This window comes from Danio aesculapii, chromosome 3 (genome assembly GCF_903798145.1).
Source record: "Danio aesculapii chromosome 3, fDanAes4.1, whole genome shotgun sequence".
Classification (NCBI taxonomy): Eukaryota; Metazoa; Chordata; class Actinopteri; order Cypriniformes; family Danionidae; genus Danio; species Danio aesculapii.
The window spans coordinates 22,244,784-22,267,764 of record NC_079437.1 but is presented as its reverse complement, the minus strand read 5'-3'; the positions used below and the strand labels follow the sequence as shown (position 1 = coordinate 22,267,764).

The following is a 22,981-nucleotide window of genomic DNA, read 5'->3' as shown; positions in this document are numbered from 1 at the left end:
ATAACTTAGAAAATTACATTGCAAACTTGGAGACATAAAGTTTATTATCGAAATGTTTAATGGAAAGACGAGTAGCAGTTCATTAACAAATAATAAAAAAAAAACATCCCAATTGAGCCCAAACAACGTTTAAAAAGTTATATAGAATAGTCTAAATATCTTCTTAATATAAATGTTTGATACCTGAATACTTTACAGACAAAACGAAATAATCAGCGGTTGTTTATTTCTTTATATTTTGACACTCCACCCATTAAAAACAAAATAGCTAGCCTTTTCATTTAATTTAATGACCATTTAAATATTAAACCCCAAACAAGAAATATTTAACTTAAATAATTCATACATTAACAAAACTAAATCAAATATAAATAAATAAAAGCAGCGTGACAGATTTTATTGCTCTCTCTCTCTCTCGTAAATATGATTTTCTTTAAAGTGAACTTTTAAATAGCTCATTACTTTACTTTAAATATCACAGTTTTGTGCAATTTGTTCATTATTGTAATTTAATAAGTGTGTGGTAATGGAACGGCATAGTCTACGTCGAAAGAGAAGGAGTGAGTCACACCTAGTTTTTGAACATTAAACCTCGGCTATATTTTTATTTAAACCTCCTCTTTTGGAAACGAATTTCATTTGGTATAATTCTGATGTATTTTTGTAGTTATTAAAATAAACAGAAGAAAGAATTAGAGGTGAAATTAAGTGTGTTTAGGGCCAAAACAACACCACAACCACATGTATTGTCAGATTTTCTGACAATAAATTAATCTTGGCTACTTTTGTCAGTGATTAATTAGTGTTTTTTTTTTATTTATTTGTAAATTTGCATAGGTTAAATAAATATTTTGAATGAGCATATAGCAGCAGCCAATAGCCTGACATAACATCATCATTTTACCTGCAGTGCTAATTGAAGACGTCGACTCGCCAATAGAATCTGATCTGCTCCAAATTCACACACATATACATATACAACTATATTCCATTTATAACACAGCAAGCCTGACATATTAGGCAGATCCAAACCAAAATGCAAAAGGTGTACGTGCTTTATAGTAATTTAAAAATGAAAGCAAACTTCATCCTGTAACACTATTTAATAGCCTAGAATGCTCGTGGACGCGAAATTCAAAAGCAAAAGCGTAAATAGTGTGATCATGCAGTCAAATCGGGCGCCTTCGATGTTCATCGTCAAGAATGAGCATCATAACTGAAGCACGTAACTGCTTCATTCAGGAGGACTTCAAACAAACAGACTCGACTCCAGGACAGGAATAGACTCTGGTACTTGGTCCATTGAGAGTCATTGAATCGACTCTTTTGGAGTCGACTCCCCATCCCTAACTGCAACTAATAATTAAAAATATTCTATTTCTAAATTAAATGAAATAAGACATTTTGCTTTTATAATTTTCCTCTGTAAAGCCCGACTATATAGATAAAGAAAGAAATGGCCAAAATGTTGCTCTTACTGAATGTAATTAATCAGAAACTTAAGTTGACGGTTAAAGACTGTGTGGTAGTGATGAAGATTTACCTCTTCATCCTCCTCCGTGTAGGGGTTGTAGCGCTGCTCCATCATCTCTCTCTGCCACCTCTCCTGCTCCAGAGTCTGCTGGATCAGCTGGGCCACTTCACTCTGTTCCCCTGGCTTTTCCCGGCCAATCACAAACCTGCAACACACAAACACCAGCCAATCAGGAGAGCACAAACCATATGCACTTTATTCAGTTTTGAATGATGATGCTTCATGAAAATTTACACACAATTACAGTAGCAAAAACATATATTTCGCTAAACAAGACAAAAATGAATGATGGTCATTTTTTACTCAGGAAAAAAATAAACAGGAAGGTTTTTTAAAATTAGGAAAATACTCAAGTTTACGTGTTTGGGCAAAATGTTAATATATGCTTCAGTCAACAAAATTCAAATAAAATAGTCATTTACAATGTTTTAATTTTTTTATAAAATGAAAAAATACAATAATAAATGTTATTCAGAAATCAGGGATGTTGAATCCAACATCAATTTCTTTACATTTCTTAGATATTACGTCTAAAGATTAGTATAATCATGTCTGAGACATTGTACCTTATTTTATACAAATCATCTGGATAAAGTGTTATGAGTAGTTTACAGAATGAAACAAAAATGATGTTTTACGCATACATTTCACCATAAATTTTAAATCCAGAAGAACCGTGTGTCATATATACATACACACACACACACACACACACACACACACACACACACACATAAATATTGGGACATCGACAAATTTCTTACACTTTTGGCTCATTACATCAACACAATGGATTTGAGATGAAAATAAGATGTGCATCCAAATCAATATTTACATCCAAATCAGGTGAACGGGGTAGGAATTACAGCAGCTAGAATATATGCCTCGCACTTGTTAAGGGACCAAAACTAATGGGACAGAATAATAATCATAAATAAAACTTTCACTTTTTCCAGTGATGTTTAAAGTCATACATTTCAGTTTGTCTGGAGAAAATTAAACACTGAATATATAATTTTATATATAAGTTAATTAATATACAGTATATTTATTTATTAATTTATTCAAAACTGCTTAGGTCAATATTATTACCACCCTTACAAATTTTTTTTTTCCGACTGGCTACAGAACAAACCACTTGACTTGTAAAATTGACCACTGATGACTTGCCTAGTTAACCTAGTTAAACCTTTAAATAGAACTTTGAACTGAAAACTAGTATGTTACAAAATAACTCATAACATTATGTACTGTCATTATGTTAAAGACAAAATAATTCAGTTATTAGTCATATGTTTAAAATGGTGTTGAAAAATATTGGGAAATATTTGAAAAATAATAACATTTTCTGTATATGACTTGACCAAACATTGGGCAGTGTATATGAAATTACGTGTATATGCAAATGCTTTCATTTGCCTTACTTGACGGTGCCGCTGGTGTTCCTGAGGACTGATGCAGCGAAATTCTGCGTCACACCCACCAGACTGGTCCCGTCCACCTCAACGATCAAATCATTCACCTGGATCCTGTACCACAATGAAAAGAAAACACCTCAGTATGGGAAAGCGCATCAGCAAAACATCTTGGGCTGATCAATCTCCTCACTGTATGTGTAAAAGACACTGACACTGCCAGAGGAATCATTCATTCAGTCTACAGCAGACCTGAAAACAGCAGCAGTGAATCACTGCCCCACTTTACTAAATCTCTTCTTGTACTTCAGGCTGTTAAAATGACTGATTGACTCTTGTGGCCATAAAACATGTCAAACCATCCAGACTCGTCCAAAACACCCCCAGCAGCCCCTTTGTCTGTTTGATTGACAGCAGGAGAGCCAATCAGATGCCAGAGAGCGTGAATGAGGTAATTTCAGAGTGTCCTTTTTGACTGTTGGATGGGCTTGTGACTTCTGTGGAGTCTCTAACTCTCTCGTCAAAATAAGGAAGAAGCCACTGCAAGGCACCATGAACCTACTGACTCAAGACCAGAGAGAAATAACTAGATATACTGAGAAATAATCATAGCACATTCGTAATCTCCTGCGCTCTTAAGGTACGTTGTGAACAAAAGTGGGCTTCTTTTGGCTGAATTGCTGTTATTTTTCAAGCTTCTTGAGCGTGATGGGTAAAAGTAGCTTCTCTATGACTCACTTCAGGATTTTGAAGAGCTCAGATGCCAATACCAGATCAGACTCCATAAGGTACTGCACTCCTCCATCATGCAGTAAATATTGCAGGGTTCCCAATACAAGCCAAATATCAAATTCCCTGATGTTTCATTGACTTTTTACTGAGTAAATGTTAAATATTCATAACATTTTTTAATTTCATATCGATACTGTAAAATTCAAATAATAGGATAAAATCTCAACATAATATCAAAGTGATTTTAGCATGAATATCATTTAGCATGCACTACAATGTATATTACTACATACTGTTTGTGTGGTATTTCTCAATTCTACCCCTTAGCTCTTCCCCGTACCCCTCGGTTTGCATGTTCACGTGAACGGGTAGGAGTGTCCTAATTCTCTTTAGCCTGAAAGTGTAGGGGAATGGATAGATAGCCCTTGAAACAAAGATTTTTCAGGACCACACTCGAAACCAAAGGGTACAAAAATGTCACAGATTACACCATCTACAAGGGCAGCATGGCTGCACACGGAAGTAAGAAGATGCACAAATCAGTATTTTTTATTATCATTACAAATTTTTACAATAAAGAATCACATGTTTTAATACACACCTAACTGTCACGGTTAAAAAGAAAACTGCTAAATTACGCTATCCATAATCCATAATAATAACTCCTGCATTGCAGTCCCACAACATACTTCCACATCTGACACTTGAATACCCTGTCAGAAAAGTCTAGTGGCTGGGAATGACCTTTTTACAGTGTCTGGTATATTGTTAATGTTGTTTTCGTGTGTTTACATAAATGATTATGGCCACGGTGTGAATGCAATCTCATAGCCACATTATATTCCGATCTTATTGACACAGTATATCTTTATGATAACATGATATTGTAGCCTTTAGTGATTTCCTGAAAATAAATACCAAAAAATAACGCAACTGGAATAACTAAAGCAGTCGCCATCGTCAATCTCATATGACACAAGAGATTGTGATGATGGGATGACGGGATAATGTGTGCAGGTGTTGTAGTGCTGTCCCATTTCTTAAGGGTAAACTTTGAAGCCCTTCTCCTTCACACTCTGTTTCAAGGGCCAAGTGGAAGGGGTAAAAAAAGGGGATTAAAGAGATTGTTCACCCAAAAAAAATTAAATACTGTCATTATTTACTCACCCTTTACTTATTTCAAAACTTTATGAGTTTCTTTCGTCTCTTAAACACAAAAGAAGATATTTTGAAGAATGCTGGAAACCTAAACATTGACCTCCATAGTATTTGTTTTTCCTATGGAAGTCAACAGTTAGAGGATTTCAGCTTTCTTAAAACCATTTTTAGGTGAACTACAGTATCCAGTTAATAGATTGATATTAGTTTTACAAACTTTACTTTTAGCTTTTCTATTGTCTACGTTTAAACAATACTTTTTGAAACATAAGCTTTTATTATCCTGGCATGCGAGTCTTTGTTAACAGGAACAGTCGCCAGTTGATGAGTGGGAAAGAAATAAAATGGAGCTGAAAATAGCCTAACCATAAGAACAGGCATAGATCAGCACCAAATAAACAATATGGTGTAGAAGAATTACTACATTTTGATTGAAAAGCAAACATCCCTGATACTTCATCACTTACACGATACATTAAAAAGTTCCTGACTTTAACGTCTTTAACCTTTTAAAATTCTATTAAATTCCAGAAATTCCTTGATTTGTAAGAACCCTGATATTGACTTTCATTTAATAAACTAACAAAGTCATGGACAGTATCCGCTTGTTAAGTCGTGACTTATGAAATACTGTTTCCTGGTCCAAGCGCTACTCATTTGAATTGAGAAAATATTAGTTGATGATCACTTTTTAGTCAATTCACACATTAAAGTGAATTGTATATAAATTCATAGTGTACACAACAATCTCTGGACTTGCTGCATCACAAATATCAATATTTTAACAATTTATAAAAAAAAATGTACCACTTTCTGGCCATCGGATATTAGACATGGATATATATAATGCGATCGTGATACTGGAAATAATTAAAGTGCTTTGTAAATGTTTATTATTACCATTTGTTGAGTCTCACCATACAGTTTGATATAGCGCTTGGACCCGGAAGCTGCTTCACATGACGTCACACTTTAACAAGGAGATAAATGTGGTCTCATATTAGTTCAAAAGCGTCAACATCTAAGCTTTTATAATTCCTCTGGTTTTGTTAAATTCATTTTGCAGACTGAACTGACGGAAACATGAACTAGTGGTACAGATACACAGGAGGTTTTATTTCTCTTTTCAGTCTTCTTTTTCAGTCTAATCCCTACAATTCCCACTCATCTCCTGGAATTCTCCAACTGACCTTCCATCTCGGTGAGCAGCTCCTCCCTCCGTCACAGTCTTTACGAAGATTCCCAGTTTTTCCAGCCCCATGTCTGCGCCAGCACCCATCCCGATGATGCTGATTCCCAATCCGTCTTTATCTGAGTGCAAAGAATCAGAGTTAATCACAGATCACAGGACTAATCTCATTAACAAATACCATCACAAACACCAGATTTTACAGTAGTGTATTATACTTCTTTGTAAATTTCAACCTGTTCTTCAATCAAGATAGTTTAAGGTCTTCTGATTTTTCTGATCCAGAAAATGTGGATAGAATTTGGTCATATAAAAAATAAATTAATTAATTAAATAAATGAATCCCAGTATTATTCAAGAATAAATTATTCGAAATCAGTGCAGTGAAACTATTCAAAACATGATGTGGAATGTCAAAATTAAACAGCATAGTTGGAGTTTGCAGTGTTTTCTGCTTCTCTTCACTATATGAGAACATCTCTATATGCTCCAGCTGCTCTAAAAATTATGTTATTTGAGAAGAAACCACCATCATATCATGTACACACAAAGTCAAGCATCTTCATGTCATGACAAAGTGTCAAAATAAAGATTTCAGTTTGAAAAGAAATATTGCCTATTACTAATGTATTAGAATATACTTAACAATAATTAGACATGAGACGATAACTGTTTTTAAGTTATACTGTAGTTTGGAAAAGTCATTTTATGCTATGCTGTTAAATTTTTTAAACTTTCTTTTCTTTTTTTATGACAACAGTATCTCCATCAGAAAAGATACATTTGTTTTCTTTTAAATTGTAAAGAAATCTGTGTTTTTAAAAGTAATGAAGACAGCAGAAGTCAATGATTCATTTGAATTATTTGGCCTGACATGTTTACTGCTTTAAAATATTTAAATGTTCGAATATACAAAATAAAATATATTTTAAATATCAAAATAAAACATTTTGTGTTCAAAGGGGAAAAAGATTTAGTTTTTTACCCAGACATTTAAAAAGAATATATTTTATAGCAGTAATCACAATACCGTAAAACCATGTTATTTTTATCTAAGTTATCATAATGTTAGAATCGTATACCGGCCCATGCCTAATAATAATAATACACATTTTAAAACTTATACAAGAAATATTCTTTTTGACCATTTGAAACTTTTCACCAGAGGGAAAACTAATCAAGCAAAAAAAAAATATAAAAAATAAAATACAAATAATAAAAAAATATTGCAATATTAAATAAATTTTAATTTTAATTTATTAAAGGATTTTAGTTTTCAAATCGCATTGCTGTTGTCAAATAATTTTTAATTAACTTTAGGTTTAACTTTAATTTTGACAATATATACATACATACATACATACAAGTAAAACATTATTTTATTAAAATAAATTTGTAAAAATATTATTATATAAATATAGATAAAATATTAGTAAAAATATAAAGTCAAATATAAATATCAGCTGAAAAACTTAAGTGTAAGCCGAAGTGCTAAAAGTGCTAAAACTATATATATATATATATATATATATATATATATATATATATATATATATATATATATATATATATATATATATATATATATATATATATATATATATATATATATATATACAGTGCTCAGCTTAATAGAGTACACCCCATTTTGAAAATTAATATTTTGTAACCATTTCTCAGAGAATATAAGCAATGTATTTTGGTGCATTTAAACAAAACAGATTTATTAAACAGATATATTTATTAAACTAACATTTTAGTCAAACATATTTGGAAGTTGAGAGATAATACAATTAAATTCAAGCTAAATATTGCAAAAAAAAGTACAACCTATTGACAAAATTCTCTTTTTTTTGCTTCTCTTGATTTTTCCTCTTTTTTAAAATTAGTATTTAATATTTTTCTATAACATATTAATTTGCCTGCACTAGTTTTTGGACTGTTATTGTAAGTTATTTTGTTAGATAAGCTCCAGATTTTGCTTCAGTACTGACTAAACTAATGTATATGCAGAGATTTGTGAGGGGTGTACTTCTATATGCCGAGCACTGTATTTCTATATAGAAATATGAAAAAATAAACTAAACAGAAAATGGTCAAATTATTAGGAATAAATTGAAAACAAAAATAAAAGCTAAATCAACGAATTAACACTGAATACACTAAAATGAAATGCACAGAAACCATATATAATGCCAAAACATTAAATTATGAATGGCCATTTTAGCAAGATTAATTCTTTTAAACAGCAATAAATAAGTATCCGGAATTAGTATGTCTCTAATCCTGTAACAGTAAATCATTTGAGCAGATTTTGAGATTATAATTATGTAGCAATTAAAAACACATCTGATTTCAAATAATCCTCTCAAAATGACTCTTAATCACTCCGTTTATTTAAAGTCCACATTGGTTTTACCTTCATTTTACCACAAAATAAACACAGATCACAGTAGCTTTTTAATAATCACCAGACTGCTTTAGGAGAGACAACTCGACCCCTCAGACTTTCTAATCGGCAAAAGCTGCTTACTTTACAGACCACAACAAGCCGCTTCAGTCGGTTTGTTTAGAAACAGGACATTAAGGACCCTTAAGTCAACATGGCACACAGGCTCTAAAAACACACGTGGCCCAGTAAAGCGGGTCAAGTACCTTTCTCCAGTTCCACTGGGAACAGATCCAGTCTCTCCACCCTCTTCTCCAGCTCATACTCAGCTGAAGCAGCCATGGGGTCCACCTCATCATTGCGTCTGTCATAGTCCTCATTGGAGTATGTGGTAAAAACCTGCGAGAACAAAACACAAAAAGCTTGATTATAGTGTCATAACCAAAAAGACAATTATCAAAATTGTCTCCTCGATGTTTGAAATTATTGCATTGCTTTGCTAAATTGTGCAATCTATGCAGGGCTCCATTTGATTTTTAGATGAAAAAGTTACATTTTTTATGTTTGCTTCAGGCATCTATTTACATCTATTCATCTATTTGACTCAGACGAGACATTTATAATTGATTGAAGATATCAAAATTATTGAGATGTCAAATCAGAGTAATCTAGGCAAGGTAATTGCTAAAACAGCAGAGATGATAGTGGCTGAAATGTTATAGGGACTGTACACCACGAGTACAGTTGTATTTTTGTTTAACTTTTATTCTACTTAACATACAATCCACATTTAAGTGTTTTCAAACCTTCTATTTTCTGTTGAACACAAATTAATATTTTAAACGATCTTAGAAACTAGTAGCCATTGACTTTCATTGTAATACTAGAAAAAAGTAAATAAATAAATAAACCAGATACAAATATTAGTTAAAATAACTTGTTTAACAGAATGTGTTTGGAACTAGTGGATGTCGAGTAAATGATGACTGAATGTTCATTTTTGGATGAACTGTCCCTGTAAATGACCAACAATAATATCCAGTAATGCAAATTACTCAAAATTGTTCTTCAAAAATCTCTCTTGAATAGGGAACATAACTAAATATTCTGAGCTGCTTGAAAAACGCTGAAAACGTGACGATTTAAGTCAGTTGAGATGTTAAATAAATCAAAGTACATGTTTTTAAACCACCCCTTTATTTCATTCATTCATTTTCTTTTCGGCTTAGTCCCTTTGTTAATCTGGGGTCGCCACAGCAGAATAAACCGCCAACTTATCCAGCATATGTTTTATGCAGTGTATGCCCTTCCGGCTGCAACCCATCACTGGGAAACACCCATACATTGGCGTTCACACACATACACTAAGAACAATTTAGCTTACCTAATTCATCTATAGCTAATGTCTTTAGACTTGTGGGGAAAACCGGAGCACCTGGAGGAAACCCACTCTAACATGGGGGAAACATGCAAACTCCACACAGAAATGCCAACTGACCCAACCGGGGCTCGAACAAGCGACCTTCTTGTTGTGAGGTGACAGCGCTACCCACAGTGCCACCCCCTTTGTTTATTGAAGCTGTATTTATAAACATGCTGTATAGGCACAACAGATACATAAATACATTAAGAAACAAGTAGTAAGTGTAGACAGAGCATGCCCAATCTTTATTCGAACTGTAGCATAATGATATCGAATATATATTACGTATAATATTTGCATGAGGCAGACACTATTAATACTTGAGGAAGAAATGGCTTTTGAATTAAGGCTGCACAATATATCGTTTCAGCATCGATACTGCAATGTGATCATTCGCAATAGTCACATCACAGGATCTGCAATGTTGAGTCTGGATTATAATTTATCATTTACATGTGTTTTTGAGGTCTGTGACTGTATAAGGATTTTAAAGAAGAAATTGTACCGTTTGTAACTTTAACAAAGATTTTTATTGAATTATTTATAAAACGAAGTCTATGCAGAATTATTTTACATTTGCTTGCTCAATTACTGTGTACCTGAACAGATTTAGTCTCCTCACAGAACCATAAACACTGTTTATTTTAATATATTTTGTGCAATATATTTTGAATCCATGTTCGCTTTTTGCTTTTTTTTTTAATTCATGATACCATGTCCATGTGACTGTACTGAGCACATATTTCACAACAAATGATATGTCAATGATGAACTCAGAGTCTCTTTTATCGTGGTCTTGTGTCAGTAATCTCTTCATGTGATCAGTGAAAACACAGCATTAACAAAAATAGAGCAAAGAAGACACGTTCAGTTTAGAATGATAGCATCCTTTGAACAACTTAAACTCTAAACAGTCTTTGTTTCCATAAAAGCGAACAGACAAGCCTAAAAAGTGTGATAGAGGTAAAGTTGGTTTTATATTTGCACATTTGTTTATTTTAACGGTCCCTATATTGTTTACCACGCTAATTTAAATATTGGGTCTGAAATCTCAAGCACTGCAAATATGACTTCAAAACAACATTAGCACTATTTAATTGACTGAACAATGTTGCACTTTGATAGCCATCGGCTTTTAATGTGATTTACCTTTTAAGAATTTGCAAAGAATAAGTTTCTGAAATTATATTATTAAGGAGAAAGTCCAAATGTGTGAATATAAAACTAACTTTACCTCAATACAACTGTCCAACACTCACTACTGTTGAAGCCTACTGTGAATGCACAGGTTTTTACTGTAGCTTCTGGCAGCTAGGATGCTTATATATTTCTTGCAAATGTGAATCTGTGAATATTTAAAAATGTTATTTGCACACATTTAAAACTGACTACTTCCCAATTACAATCAGATCGAGAATGTCTGTCACAGTGTAGGTCTGTGACATACACATTTTGCACCCATACACAAAATGCATACACTGTACACAAAACTCAAAAAGTCAAGGTAACTCACACCGTATGAGGAAACCGATTACAACAAACCATTTAAGTTCAAAAACCAATGCTAATGAGTACTGTGAACTTAATCCATTTGAGTAAATGAAGCAATTTGAGCGCAGTAAACCCAAAAAAATGAAGAGAACTCAAACCAACTGAGTACTGTAAAACCCAATAAGTTAAGCCAACTCAAACCATTTGAGGAAACCGATTGCTTCAAACCCATTTGAGTTAAAAAAAACTAATTTATACGAGTACTGTGAACTTACTGCATTTAAGTGGAAGTAATGAGGTATTAAATTTCTCATTACCTTCAACACAGAGTTCAAAACTCTTTTCAAATGAGTCGAATTAACTTTCAGTAAATTGTGAGTTAACTACACTCATTTCATTTGATAAAGTTGACTTTTGGGTTTTACAGTGTATGCTTTCAAACATGGTCCAACTGCTGGCAAACAAATATGTATACACGGATCTCAGTACTTCTGTCAGTGTATTTGTGCATGTGTGGTTGTTTAATGTGAATACGTTTTTCTTTTTTTTGGTCTACTGTCTAAGGTTATCACTGCGTTTATGTACCACTTCATTTCAAAACCAAACAACATCTCATATCATCTTTCCATACAGATTAAAATAACCACAGACACACGTTGCTTCAAAACCATTCATCAAAAAAACAACCCATAGAAAGATTACATACACTCACTGGCATCCACTCCTCAGAACCAAACCTGCTTAGACTGCAGCCTAGGACATTTATACTGTGTTTTCCCACCATCTATTCAGAGAGGCCATTTTGGAGTGACATCACAGGGTCACAACCTCACGGCCGGTGATAAAAACCCATTGCTCTACTGTTTATATTCGTTTTGGTTGTTTGTTGTGTTGTTTGTTGAGTTTTGTTTGCATACTTATTTACTTCCATTACCTTATATTTTGTTTAATGTCTTTTATATGTATATTTGTCTCCATGTTAGCATACCAAACTCTAAAATGGTATAATCCATGGGCGTGGCCAATAATATAAAATTGCCCCCAAACCTTCACTCTCGGTGGGTAGTTGAAGGAATAATGTTCATTGTGTGGAGAGATTCCGTTATTGGCAGATTTTGTTCAGATCTTTTGTATTTAGCTGAAAAAGCCTGTAAATATTGTATAGTTTATTTTTCTTTATTGTTATTTTGTCACTTTCACCTTTTTGCTGGATTTTTTTTTCACTCTTTACCTTCATCAGCGGCTTCTGTGTCACTTTTGCCTACCATCCGCCAGTTCAATCCCAAAAATGTCCTTCACTGTTCTACTTATGAGTCCTTTATAAAACAAATTATTTGTCACATTCTCAACAAAGAGTATAGTGAAGGAAAATGGCAAATAATGTGTATTTCTGCTTTTGATCTGCAAGAGTAGCCAGAGTTCACACTGAAGAAAGGTGGAAATTACTGTAAGAATTGCAAATTAATTAACACTGTCTGTCAGGAGACTTGGGTTCAGAGGCTGGTCACACACACAGACATGTATCGCTCAGTCAGATCGTCAAAAGACCAAACACAACCTTCAGTTGATTTTAGAAATAGAAAAACTCAAGGAGATAAAGATTTTATAACTTCAGGACTACAGATTGCAACCTATATTATTCTGTATGCGCCATTAATGTTTGTTAGGGGTTGCACTGGTGGCACTATACCAAACTGATAGATATTGCCATTTCTGTTGAATATGAGAAATATTACACATCAAAAGCAGACTCAAATAGTTGTATTCATTTGAACCACAACCATTTATCAGCTCATTGCAAAAACAGCACAGTGCATAGAGTGACTGTGTTTATTTACAGATAAATCGCAATCAAATGAGCATTATTAAACAGCGCTGCGATCCTAAAACTCATTCTTGATCACATTTGATGATGATTGATGATCGCAGCAAGCTGAACAGATCTTTTAATCCCAGTTGCTTTGCGCACGTCCTGTCTTGTTGATATGATTATACACAGTACTACGGAGACATGTTAATACGCAGCTGTCAATGAATTCGGTGGGCGGAGAAACTGCATTCCCTCGTCACGTTGGGCCTCAAAATGGGATGAATTTGGATCCTATTTTAACGCCAGGAAATTTTAAAAAGAAACTTATTGTATTTATATTACTCCAATATTGCTGTGGACACACTATACCTATACACACAGTTCTGTCCAAACAGCTTACAAAAAATGATTTTCATCATAGTTGCCCTTTAAATAAAAAGACCCTGCCAAAACATTCTCTAACACTTTAGTTTAGCTCACAATTCATGTTTTTAACTGGCTTAATACCTGCCAGCATCCCTCATCCTACTCAAAACCTAAACCCAACTTTATCTTACTAACTTATAACTATTTAGTAGTTTATTAAGCTAGCAGTGTTAGTTAATGGTTTGTAAATAAAGTGAATGTACCTTAAAATGTACCTTTTTTTATTTGAAGTAATCTTTAAAAAGCAAAACTGTCTGATATCATCAGAACATTTAAAATAAATGATCATGATCACCTTTTTTGAAAATAATGCATGCAAAGTATTTATTTCATGCTTCTAAAAGTCTTAAAATAAATTTAAAGTACATTAAATAAACCGACCTTGCCAAAACATCCTTTAACACAACCAAAATCCTATGCTTAAATGTGTTGCTAAATGCACAACTAATATAATAATTTGAAATGTTTGTCAATGGAGTAGGACGCTCTCTGCATCCAGATGGTGTAGTTATGAAATGTTACCGGCAGGCGCTGACTGAGCCGCTACTGCAACCCACCGACCACTGTCAGACAGATGGAGTGTAAGCGAGACGATCAGTATTTTACACTTTCCTTTAGTACTGCTAATGGAAATCACACACCTTTAGGAAACCAATCCAGAGCTGAAGTCATCTTCCTCAGAAAAGATTGTTTTTTTTCCGTCTAGCTCTGGGCGTCACTAAACGTGCAGCTAAAGCAGCAGTTTATACAGTCATGCATCATATTCTCCGTCATATAGAGCGACCAGAACCCTGAAACCACACCAGCAGAAGGGTGTATCACTGTGGCTTCATTTATAATAGCTGGGAACTACAACAGAAAGTAACAGTTATAAAAAAAAAGAGCGCCATTCTATATAAAGCACCACAGTTTACCCATGAGCCTTTGTGTAATGCTTGTGTACATCAACTGAACATCTAGTGGTAACAGCTTCCTGTTTATGGTTGTCTTTGAATTGTGCTTTTTTTAAGCCTCTTGTGAGAAAAGAAGAGATGTAGGGCAGAAGAACACGGCAATAACAAGATGACAGTTTTTCCATTTGAACCACAGTGTTGACCAGTGTGTTATTTACAGTATATCATTCATTCAACATAATCATTCATTTAACAGATTTATGCAAAAACACATAGAAATCAAGAACTAAGAGCTGTCCTGTTAACTTCAAAAATGCCGATTCATTTCAAAGGAAATAGTTTGTAGTGACTAATTCTTAATTCAACAGATTTGTTCAAAATGCTGAGTCATTCAGTGCTCTCAACTGTGCGTTACATCAACAAAAGTGCAATACAGATTTCGTTTTGACCATCCTTCACTTTTTTCAGTTATTACAAGCTGATTATAAACGAAAAATTATTCTAGATGATGAAATATTTAGTTGATGATTATATGATAACATTTTTAAAAGACTCCATTTAAAGATCACAGTGCAGCACCAAATTACTGCATCAAATTAGTGTTTAACCATTTATACTGGCAAGTAGGGCTGCACAATATATGGCTTCAGCATCGTTATCGGAATGTATTACCGCATCTGCAATAGTCACATCAAAGACCTGCAATGCTGAATTATAGCTGATCGGGAGCAATTTGAGAGTCACTGCTAAGTTAACCAGAGTGAAAGTTTGTCATTTGCATGTTTTTAAGGCCTGTGACTGAGCATTTCAAGAAAATGTAAAACATTTGGTCTCAAAAAATTATAATGTGACAATGTAAAGGTGTAACAAATATTAATTAATTATATGGGGGGAAAAAATTCTTACTTAGAATTATCTTCTTTTTTGTCCAAATATCTACATTTCAGAGACAAAATAAGATTATTTGACTTACCCCACTGGCTGATAATTTAGCTTGTTTTAAGAAAAAACTTATTTGACTAAAATAATGACTTATTTTTTTTCTGAAGGTCAAAACAAAATAATATTTACTTGACCTATGAATTTGATTTAGATATTCTGACTGGAAACAAAACAAAGTAAGAAAACCATTGTTTACATTGTGATTTATTCAACTTCCGTACCAGAATACTGTTGGTCTTCCCAGAAAACGATTAAATAGAGCCATTTAAACCATCTCGTGCAACTGTTATCATATCACAATATTTAAATCGCAGAAAAATAGAATATTGCAATTTGCATTTTTTTTCAAATATCTTGCAGCCCTACTAGCAAGAGTGTAGCTTTTACTTGAAAAGTGTAGGGGGTGGGGGGTTTGTTTATTTAAATCCCATTTACTGCATTTACCTCCATTTAGGGACTATGCTAATACAAAATTCTGGAGAGAAAAAAAATTAGGCTGCTTAAATTTAATTTCAAACTAAAAAGAAGAAGAAAAAAAAACTTTATGAGCCGTGTGTGCTGTTTGTAATAAGACAGACATCAGCAAAATTAATTTGTAAGCAAATTATATGACAATTTTCATTATTATTAATTAATCGTATTAAACAACAACCACCTTTAGTTAGGCTAAAAATGAATCTTTACATTGCTTTTGCTAATTTTCTGTTTTGTACAAATATCTAAAAAATTTGACTAATATCAAGAGTCTAAACATATTCCGTCAGACACAAAAAATTATTATTCTGACCTGAGCTATACTGAATCAACCCACTTTTTTTTTTCATCTATGTAGACATTAAAGTCACCTGATGCTGCTTGGTGTTTCACCAGTGTTTGAAACGATTGCGACTATAATACCTGCTCACTAGATACGTGCACAAAGTTATTGGAAGTTGATTTTAATGTTTTTATGTCTTAAATAATCAGTATATTAGGGTTTTACTTCAAATATTTATGAATTAAAAATAGTTTCAATCACAATGGCAGTAATTATACAGTAAATTTAAAATGACATGTTGACAAAAAACAAACAAAAAAAAAAAGCTCAATATGGCACATAAAACACAACAGTCAATGGTTGACGCTTTACAGGGCACTCATAGAAATACTCATTTGGAAAAACCATATAGTGTTACTGGGGGTTATTACTAGAACTTTGATGATTTAAAAGATATATAGTATAAGATATACAGTAATCAATGACAATGAAGCTATCACATATGACTATTCCCTCGATAAAGGGTTAAAAGTCTTAAATCATGATTTTAAGACTAAGACTTGTTTTAGCCAGTGACTTAAATCATGTACAGAAGTGTCAGCCCTAATATAGCATGTTAAATGGTTCCAAAGTGTATGCCTCGCTTCAGTAGAAGCGTGAGTTTCAGAACACAGCCTACGTTTAGAAATGTACCTCTCAAAGTTTTTCCATCATCAAATACTGTTTCTTGATATAGATAAAGTCAAGAGCTCTGATCAAAGTTATACGGTGTCAAACAAGCCAAAGTCACAGATAAATTTCTTCTATTTTTCTCTCTCCTCATGCCCCGCTGCAGAGGAAAATCATACTGATATTAAAAACTGCTGATGAAGGAAATCTCTGATCCATCCGTCTCTACACATCTGTCAGCTTCTGCTTCATCTAGGAAAAGCTGCTGAAGATTGTGCACATCAGGACATATTGCAGCAAAAACTGCATATGCAGACCTTTCCCCTTGCTTCTCTTTTCTTTTTATTTTTGTTTAGTCATTGTCAACTTCCTCAGCCCACATCATCCCACTAAACCAGAGTCTTTCACAACCACTTACTTCCTCTCATTTCATCTCCCTCTTTTCATCTGTACATCGTCATTTCAAGGAACAGTGCACCCGAAGACTGAAAATGTTTTGTTTTTCTTTGTGGAACAACCAACTCTTTTAATATACTGACAGTTCATATAGTGTAAAAATAAGTACAAATAAAAAAGTAAAAGTCTATGCAGGTCTATTAAGTATAAATCATTGAAATTACATAAATCCTTAATGCAAACATCCAAGCTAAACTTTAAATGAATCATTTAAAAGAGCTACATCAAATGAAGTCATCCGCATTTAGGTTCAGAACTATCTCTCTGAGTGATTCAGCCGCAGTGGTTAACTAGCCGCTGCAGGCGGAGATTAGCACTGAATAACTTTTATATGAGACACATGTTTTGCACACAAAACATGGCTTGAACAGACATGGAATATAGCGGATGAGTCATATGGACTATTTTTATGGTGCTTTTTTGGATCATAATGGCTATAATCAAATCAATATAAAAGCGAGGGCTGAAGACCTGAAAAGATTCTCTTTTTCCACCCCACAGAAAGTCACATGTATTGAAATGACAAGGTATTATTAATGAAGCTTACATGTAAACTAAACCGATGTTTTATTATTATTAATATTATATATTCTTATTTTATTATATTTCTATTGTGTTTTCTTTTATTTGTTAAGTTTTTACTTTTTTTAATACATGAATTGGGCTTCCAAATTTCATTACGTTTTTTATTTTAATTTTATAACTCTTTATTTTGATTTTCATTGCTAAAAACCTTCATTCATACAGTACCGCCTTAATCCTTACAAGAAAGAGATGGACTGTATATGAACATTCTCTTGGAAGTACTCTATCACAGTGAATTTAGCTTACTACTAAACGGAAGTCAAAACCTTACTCACCACCCCACTCATCTAACATTGATATAAATATTTGTGGAAGGTTCATAAAAAATAAAATAAGGCTGCATGAATAATATTTACAATCATAATATGGAACTGACTGGGACAAAACAAAATTAAGCAAGGTGTACATGGGCTATGAAACCAAAAGAGACATTATAAAATAATTAAATAAAATAAATAAATAAATTAGCATACAATAGTCTTGTAAAAATCTATCAGTTCAGTCTATCTGCAAAAATAATAAGAATGGTTCTTAAATCTTGTTAAAAATGGACAATTTATCACTTAGTGTGAATCTCAGTTCTTCTAAATGCAACATATTTCCAAGTTTCATTACGTTTTTAAATGATTAAAAGCCAATACAAACCAAGTGGTTTAAAATATAGTTTGAGAAATTTGATGTCTTTAAATATTGTATGTCATCAGATGATTCTTCTAAAGTCATCTGGCAGGATTTTTTAATACAGTATTTAAATTATTGTTACACTGAATGGAAATGTAGAGGGTATCTTATTAGATTAGATTAAATAAGAATAGATTCAACTTCATCATTACACATGTACAAGTGTAAGGCAAAGAAATCCACATGTAAATCATTGTAAAAATGTATGATGATGGTGAGGGGTGTAATGTACACATATTTGTACAGGTCATTGGGTTTGGTATGAATGTTTTGACCATAATGTGTGTGGAATTTTGTTCAAAACCTCGTGTTATTCATCTTTAACCAATTCTTAAATTCCAAGATTGATCTTTTTCAAGCCAATTCAAGTGATGCATGAAAAAAAGTAACCAGAATATCCCAGTATAAATCATTTATACATTGTCTAAATCATGCATCCCCAATGTACTGTCATTTACTGAGCTTTTTTTGAAGGTGTTTAGGTTGAATGCTGACTGTATGTGTGTGCAATTGATGATCTATATTGGTGAAGGTGAGAAAATGCTATTGTTGACTTTGTCATTCTTTTGGAACACACTAGCTTATAGATAACATTCAGACTAAAGCTGCCAGATCAGAAATGCAAGTTCAAGTTAAAGCTTGGTGAACTCCTGCAAATTTTCAAGTTTTCAAATTTTCTGCAAGTTCACAACAAGATCTTTCAGTACAGAAATGTAAATTTGGAGCAATCGCACCATACACCCAGCACAATATCATACACCCAGCGCAATAAGATGCAAGACGTGTTTGGCGTGATTTGTTGCAATTTTCTGACCAGCGCAACCCAAATTTACGTTTTGCGGCACGTTGTTTAAATAGCAAATCCATTTGCGCCACTTTGTGGACTCATTGGTGTTCTGGTCTAAAAAGGAGGTGTGTTAAGGCGCACTGTTGGCGTGTTGCTATTTTGCAGAACTAAAATAGACTGCGCCATTGACCAACTAAAACCTGGTTTAAAGTCTAGCTTAGAGCGTGTTAGTCAAGCACCTATGTGGGTTCAAATGCTTAATACACACAGGATGTACAGCAATACACAAATATCTTTACATATGAAAAAAAAAAAGATTAAAATGTTATTATTTTCTACATGGATATAAAAACCACTACCTGCATGCTTTCTTCATCTTGAGGGTTTTTTTTCAGTTTATTCATGACAATTTGCATTTGTATAATGTTATTATTATTAGCAGTATTATTTATTGTATGGATATTTATATTTGTTTTAATAAAAACTAGTTTAGATTTGTCCACCTGTTGGGTTTTGGACCATATGGGGCATAGGACGTGTGTTTGATTTTCAGATTTTCCACTTAGAAAGTCCACCATGTAAATAGCAAATGACTCTTAAAGTGATTGGTAAATTAGATTGGTTAGACCATACGCTGTGGCGCAAACCGTATTTTTCTGTCCTTCAAATAGCAAAAGTGGATTGGGACACGCCCTTAATGCTCTTGCGACATGCACTTTAGACATTACGCCTAGATCGTTAAAATTGAGCCCTTTATCAATGTAACATTTTCTATTTTTTCAGTTTTTCCCTCCTTTTCATAAGCACCATACACTGAAAAAAGTGTTGCATGCAAAACTGTTGCAAACAATTTATTTGTGTTGAATTTAAACAAACAAATTAAATTGAGCAATGTTTAACTTAATTTGTTTGTTTAAGTTCAGCCCAAATAAATTGTTTACAATCACTTAACGTAAAAAAATAGAGTAAATCCAAGGAATCATCTTTGAATTTTTTTTTCAGTGTACAACAGAATTTTGCACGCTCAAACTCTAGTGTGACCATGACTTAACATACTGATTTACATATTACAGAAATGTGCATGTAATTGAGTTTCCCAAATGTTAACAACATCATATCAACAAGATGGATTTTTTTTAGTAAACAGCCGTTTAAAAAAAATTCTATTTTTTAACAAAATGTACAATTTCACACCTACTAGCCATCTAGATCTCCTAGAAAGCCTGTAAAACCATCCCAATTTTCCAGCACAGCTAGATATAATGTAGCACATCAAGGTTTTATGGCTCTCTCAGTCTCACACCTCCGTCTCTTCTCTGGGTCACTCCTCCCTCAGATCGCTCCATCTCTTATCTAAAAATACTCCCTCTATCTCAGTGCTGAAGTGAACAGCAGGTCGGAGCACTCTCACTGTGAATGCCATCGGCCTGCTCACATGGCTCTGTCTCCATGGCAACGGCCCAGCTTGGCGATTGTGATTATGACATTGTTGTGCCATTTTTTACCCCTTTTCTCCCTCCCCCTCCTCTCCTTACTCCTATCTGCTTTGACTGCTGTGCAGAGAGGCAAATGCAAATGTATATATATAATACTAAAACCATATTTATATTGACTGCGTTACTGTATATGTGATATTTTGGCTAAAAAAGATTGTAATGAAATGCCACAGATTTTAATTCTACTACCATTAGATTCCAGAACACGTTACATCATTCATTCATTCATTTACCTTCAGCTTAGTCCCTTTATTCATCAGGGCTCACCACAGTGTAATGAACTGGCAACTATTCCAGCACATTTTTTATGTAGTGGATGCCCTTTACAGCTGCAACCTAGTACTGGGAAACACCCATACACTCTCACATTCACACATACGCTTTGGCCAATTTAGTTTACCCAATTCACCTATAGCACATGTCTTTTATGGGAAAACTATGGGGAAACCGGAGTACCTGGAGGAAACCCACGCGAACACGTAGAAAACATGCAAACTCCACACAGAAATGCCAACTGACCCAGCCTTCACTTGAACCTATAACCTTCGTGTTGTGAGGCGACAATGCTAACCACTGAGCCACCGTGCCACCCACGTTACATCACAATCGACCCATTTATACTATGCCCTAAAAGTAGTTACTTTTTCTTTGAAGAATAAGTATATACTTTTGAGTGTGTTCAAGAAGATTAGGCAAGCTCTGAGACAAACTACTTTGTCATTAATGGACTTTTCTGATGCTTAGTTCCATGTACTGTCAATCAACATCACATTTCTTTTATATTAATTTCTTAGCATATGAAATGTTTGTTTGCACATTAATCAGCAAGTGTTTCATGCTGAAATTTATTAATGCATTCAAAAATTAACGACGCACTAACTAACTTCACTGTGATGTTGCAGATGAAGTATTATGCAAAGAACATGTTCACAATTCCATGTTTGTAGTTCACTAATCGAATTCATGTCATGTCCTGTCATGTTAATAACTAACATTAGCCATCAGATTTTGCAGGGATATGCACTTCTACCAATTTCTAGACCATCCAGGTAACTTTTGAGTACTTATTTCATAGTTTCTGCAGGTTCCATCAAGTCAAATTTAAGACTTTTTAAGACCATAATGAATGAAACTGTAGACGTGTACAGGGCTAAACACAAAAGATTTAGAGTATAATTGGAGCAATGGAAAAGATTTTTACTTCATCAAAAAAAAATGTAAAAAAAATCTTTAGTTATTTCTTAGCCACATATTTGATGAGTCAAAACAAGCAAACTCTAGTTGCATACATGCGCTTTTTCAAACAATAATGTTTCTTTTAAAAACAAACTGACAAGTTTAAAAACTATAATAACTAAATGTATGCACAACAGTCTATCCAGGTAGGTCATTGTTCCCCACCAGGTACAGTAGCTATTAGGGATGTCCCGATCATTTTTTTTGACCCCGAGTCAGAGTCATTTGATTTTGAGTATCTACTCTAATAAAGAAGAGCGAAGAAACGGATCTAGAATGTTCCTTATTTTTTTATTTAATTCACCTTAATTTAACATTTAACAACTCTGTCAACAAACAGAGCACTTCTGTGAGGTAGCTTAACAATCAAGCAATAAATAACAGAAGTTCTTCCCTTTTAGACTTTAGTGCAACAGTAAATATAAAAAAAACATCTCATTTAAAAACAAACAGCATCGCAACTTAAAATACCCGGCAGGCAATCCCAAGTTTCCCAAGATCACGTGATAGGATCTGGACATCCCTAGTAGCTATAAAAATTGAGAACTTTTAAACAAATGTTATTGTAAGGAATATAATTAAATCATACTGGTAAATAAGAGTTAAAAATGAACTTTTATTAAAAGTTCTATCAAGATAGATTGCTGTTAATTGGATTTGTGTTGGCCCAATTGAGTATTTATGTGAAATACTGTGAAATTTATGAATGCATTTCCCAGTATTTATATGAAATATTGTGTTGTAGGTCTTAAATAATATTAAACAGGTATTCATTTTCCTTCGTCCGTGTAATTCATATGGACATAGGAAAATTAATACATGTTTTAAAAAAATTAAGACCTACAACACAATATTTCAGTAAATTTAAGACCTAAAATGTAGTTTTTGAAAATTAAAGCCTTTTTTAAGACA

The 22,981-nt window shown here is 33.4% G+C and overlaps 1 protein-coding gene across 2 annotated transcripts in view; it reads right to left on the bottom strand.

Annotated features, from left to right (window-relative positions):
- ppp1r9ba (protein phosphatase 1, regulatory subunit 9Ba) overlaps positions 1–22,981 on the bottom strand; it is an 89,211-nt gene that overhangs the window by 15,455 nt on the left and 50,775 nt on the right. For both annotated transcript variants that reach the window (XM_056453375.1, XM_056453374.1), the window contains exons 3-6: positions 8,684–8,816; positions 6,030–6,150; positions 2,959–3,063; positions 1,544–1,679 (exon numbers count right to left, since the gene is read on the bottom strand). In XM_056453375.1, coding sequence (XP_056309350.1) covers positions 1,544–1,679; positions 2,959–3,063; positions 6,030–6,150; positions 8,684–8,816 — 495 coding nt within the window. The remainder of the gene's footprint in view (positions 1–1,543; positions 1,680–2,958; positions 3,064–6,029; positions 6,151–8,683; positions 8,817–22,981) is intronic.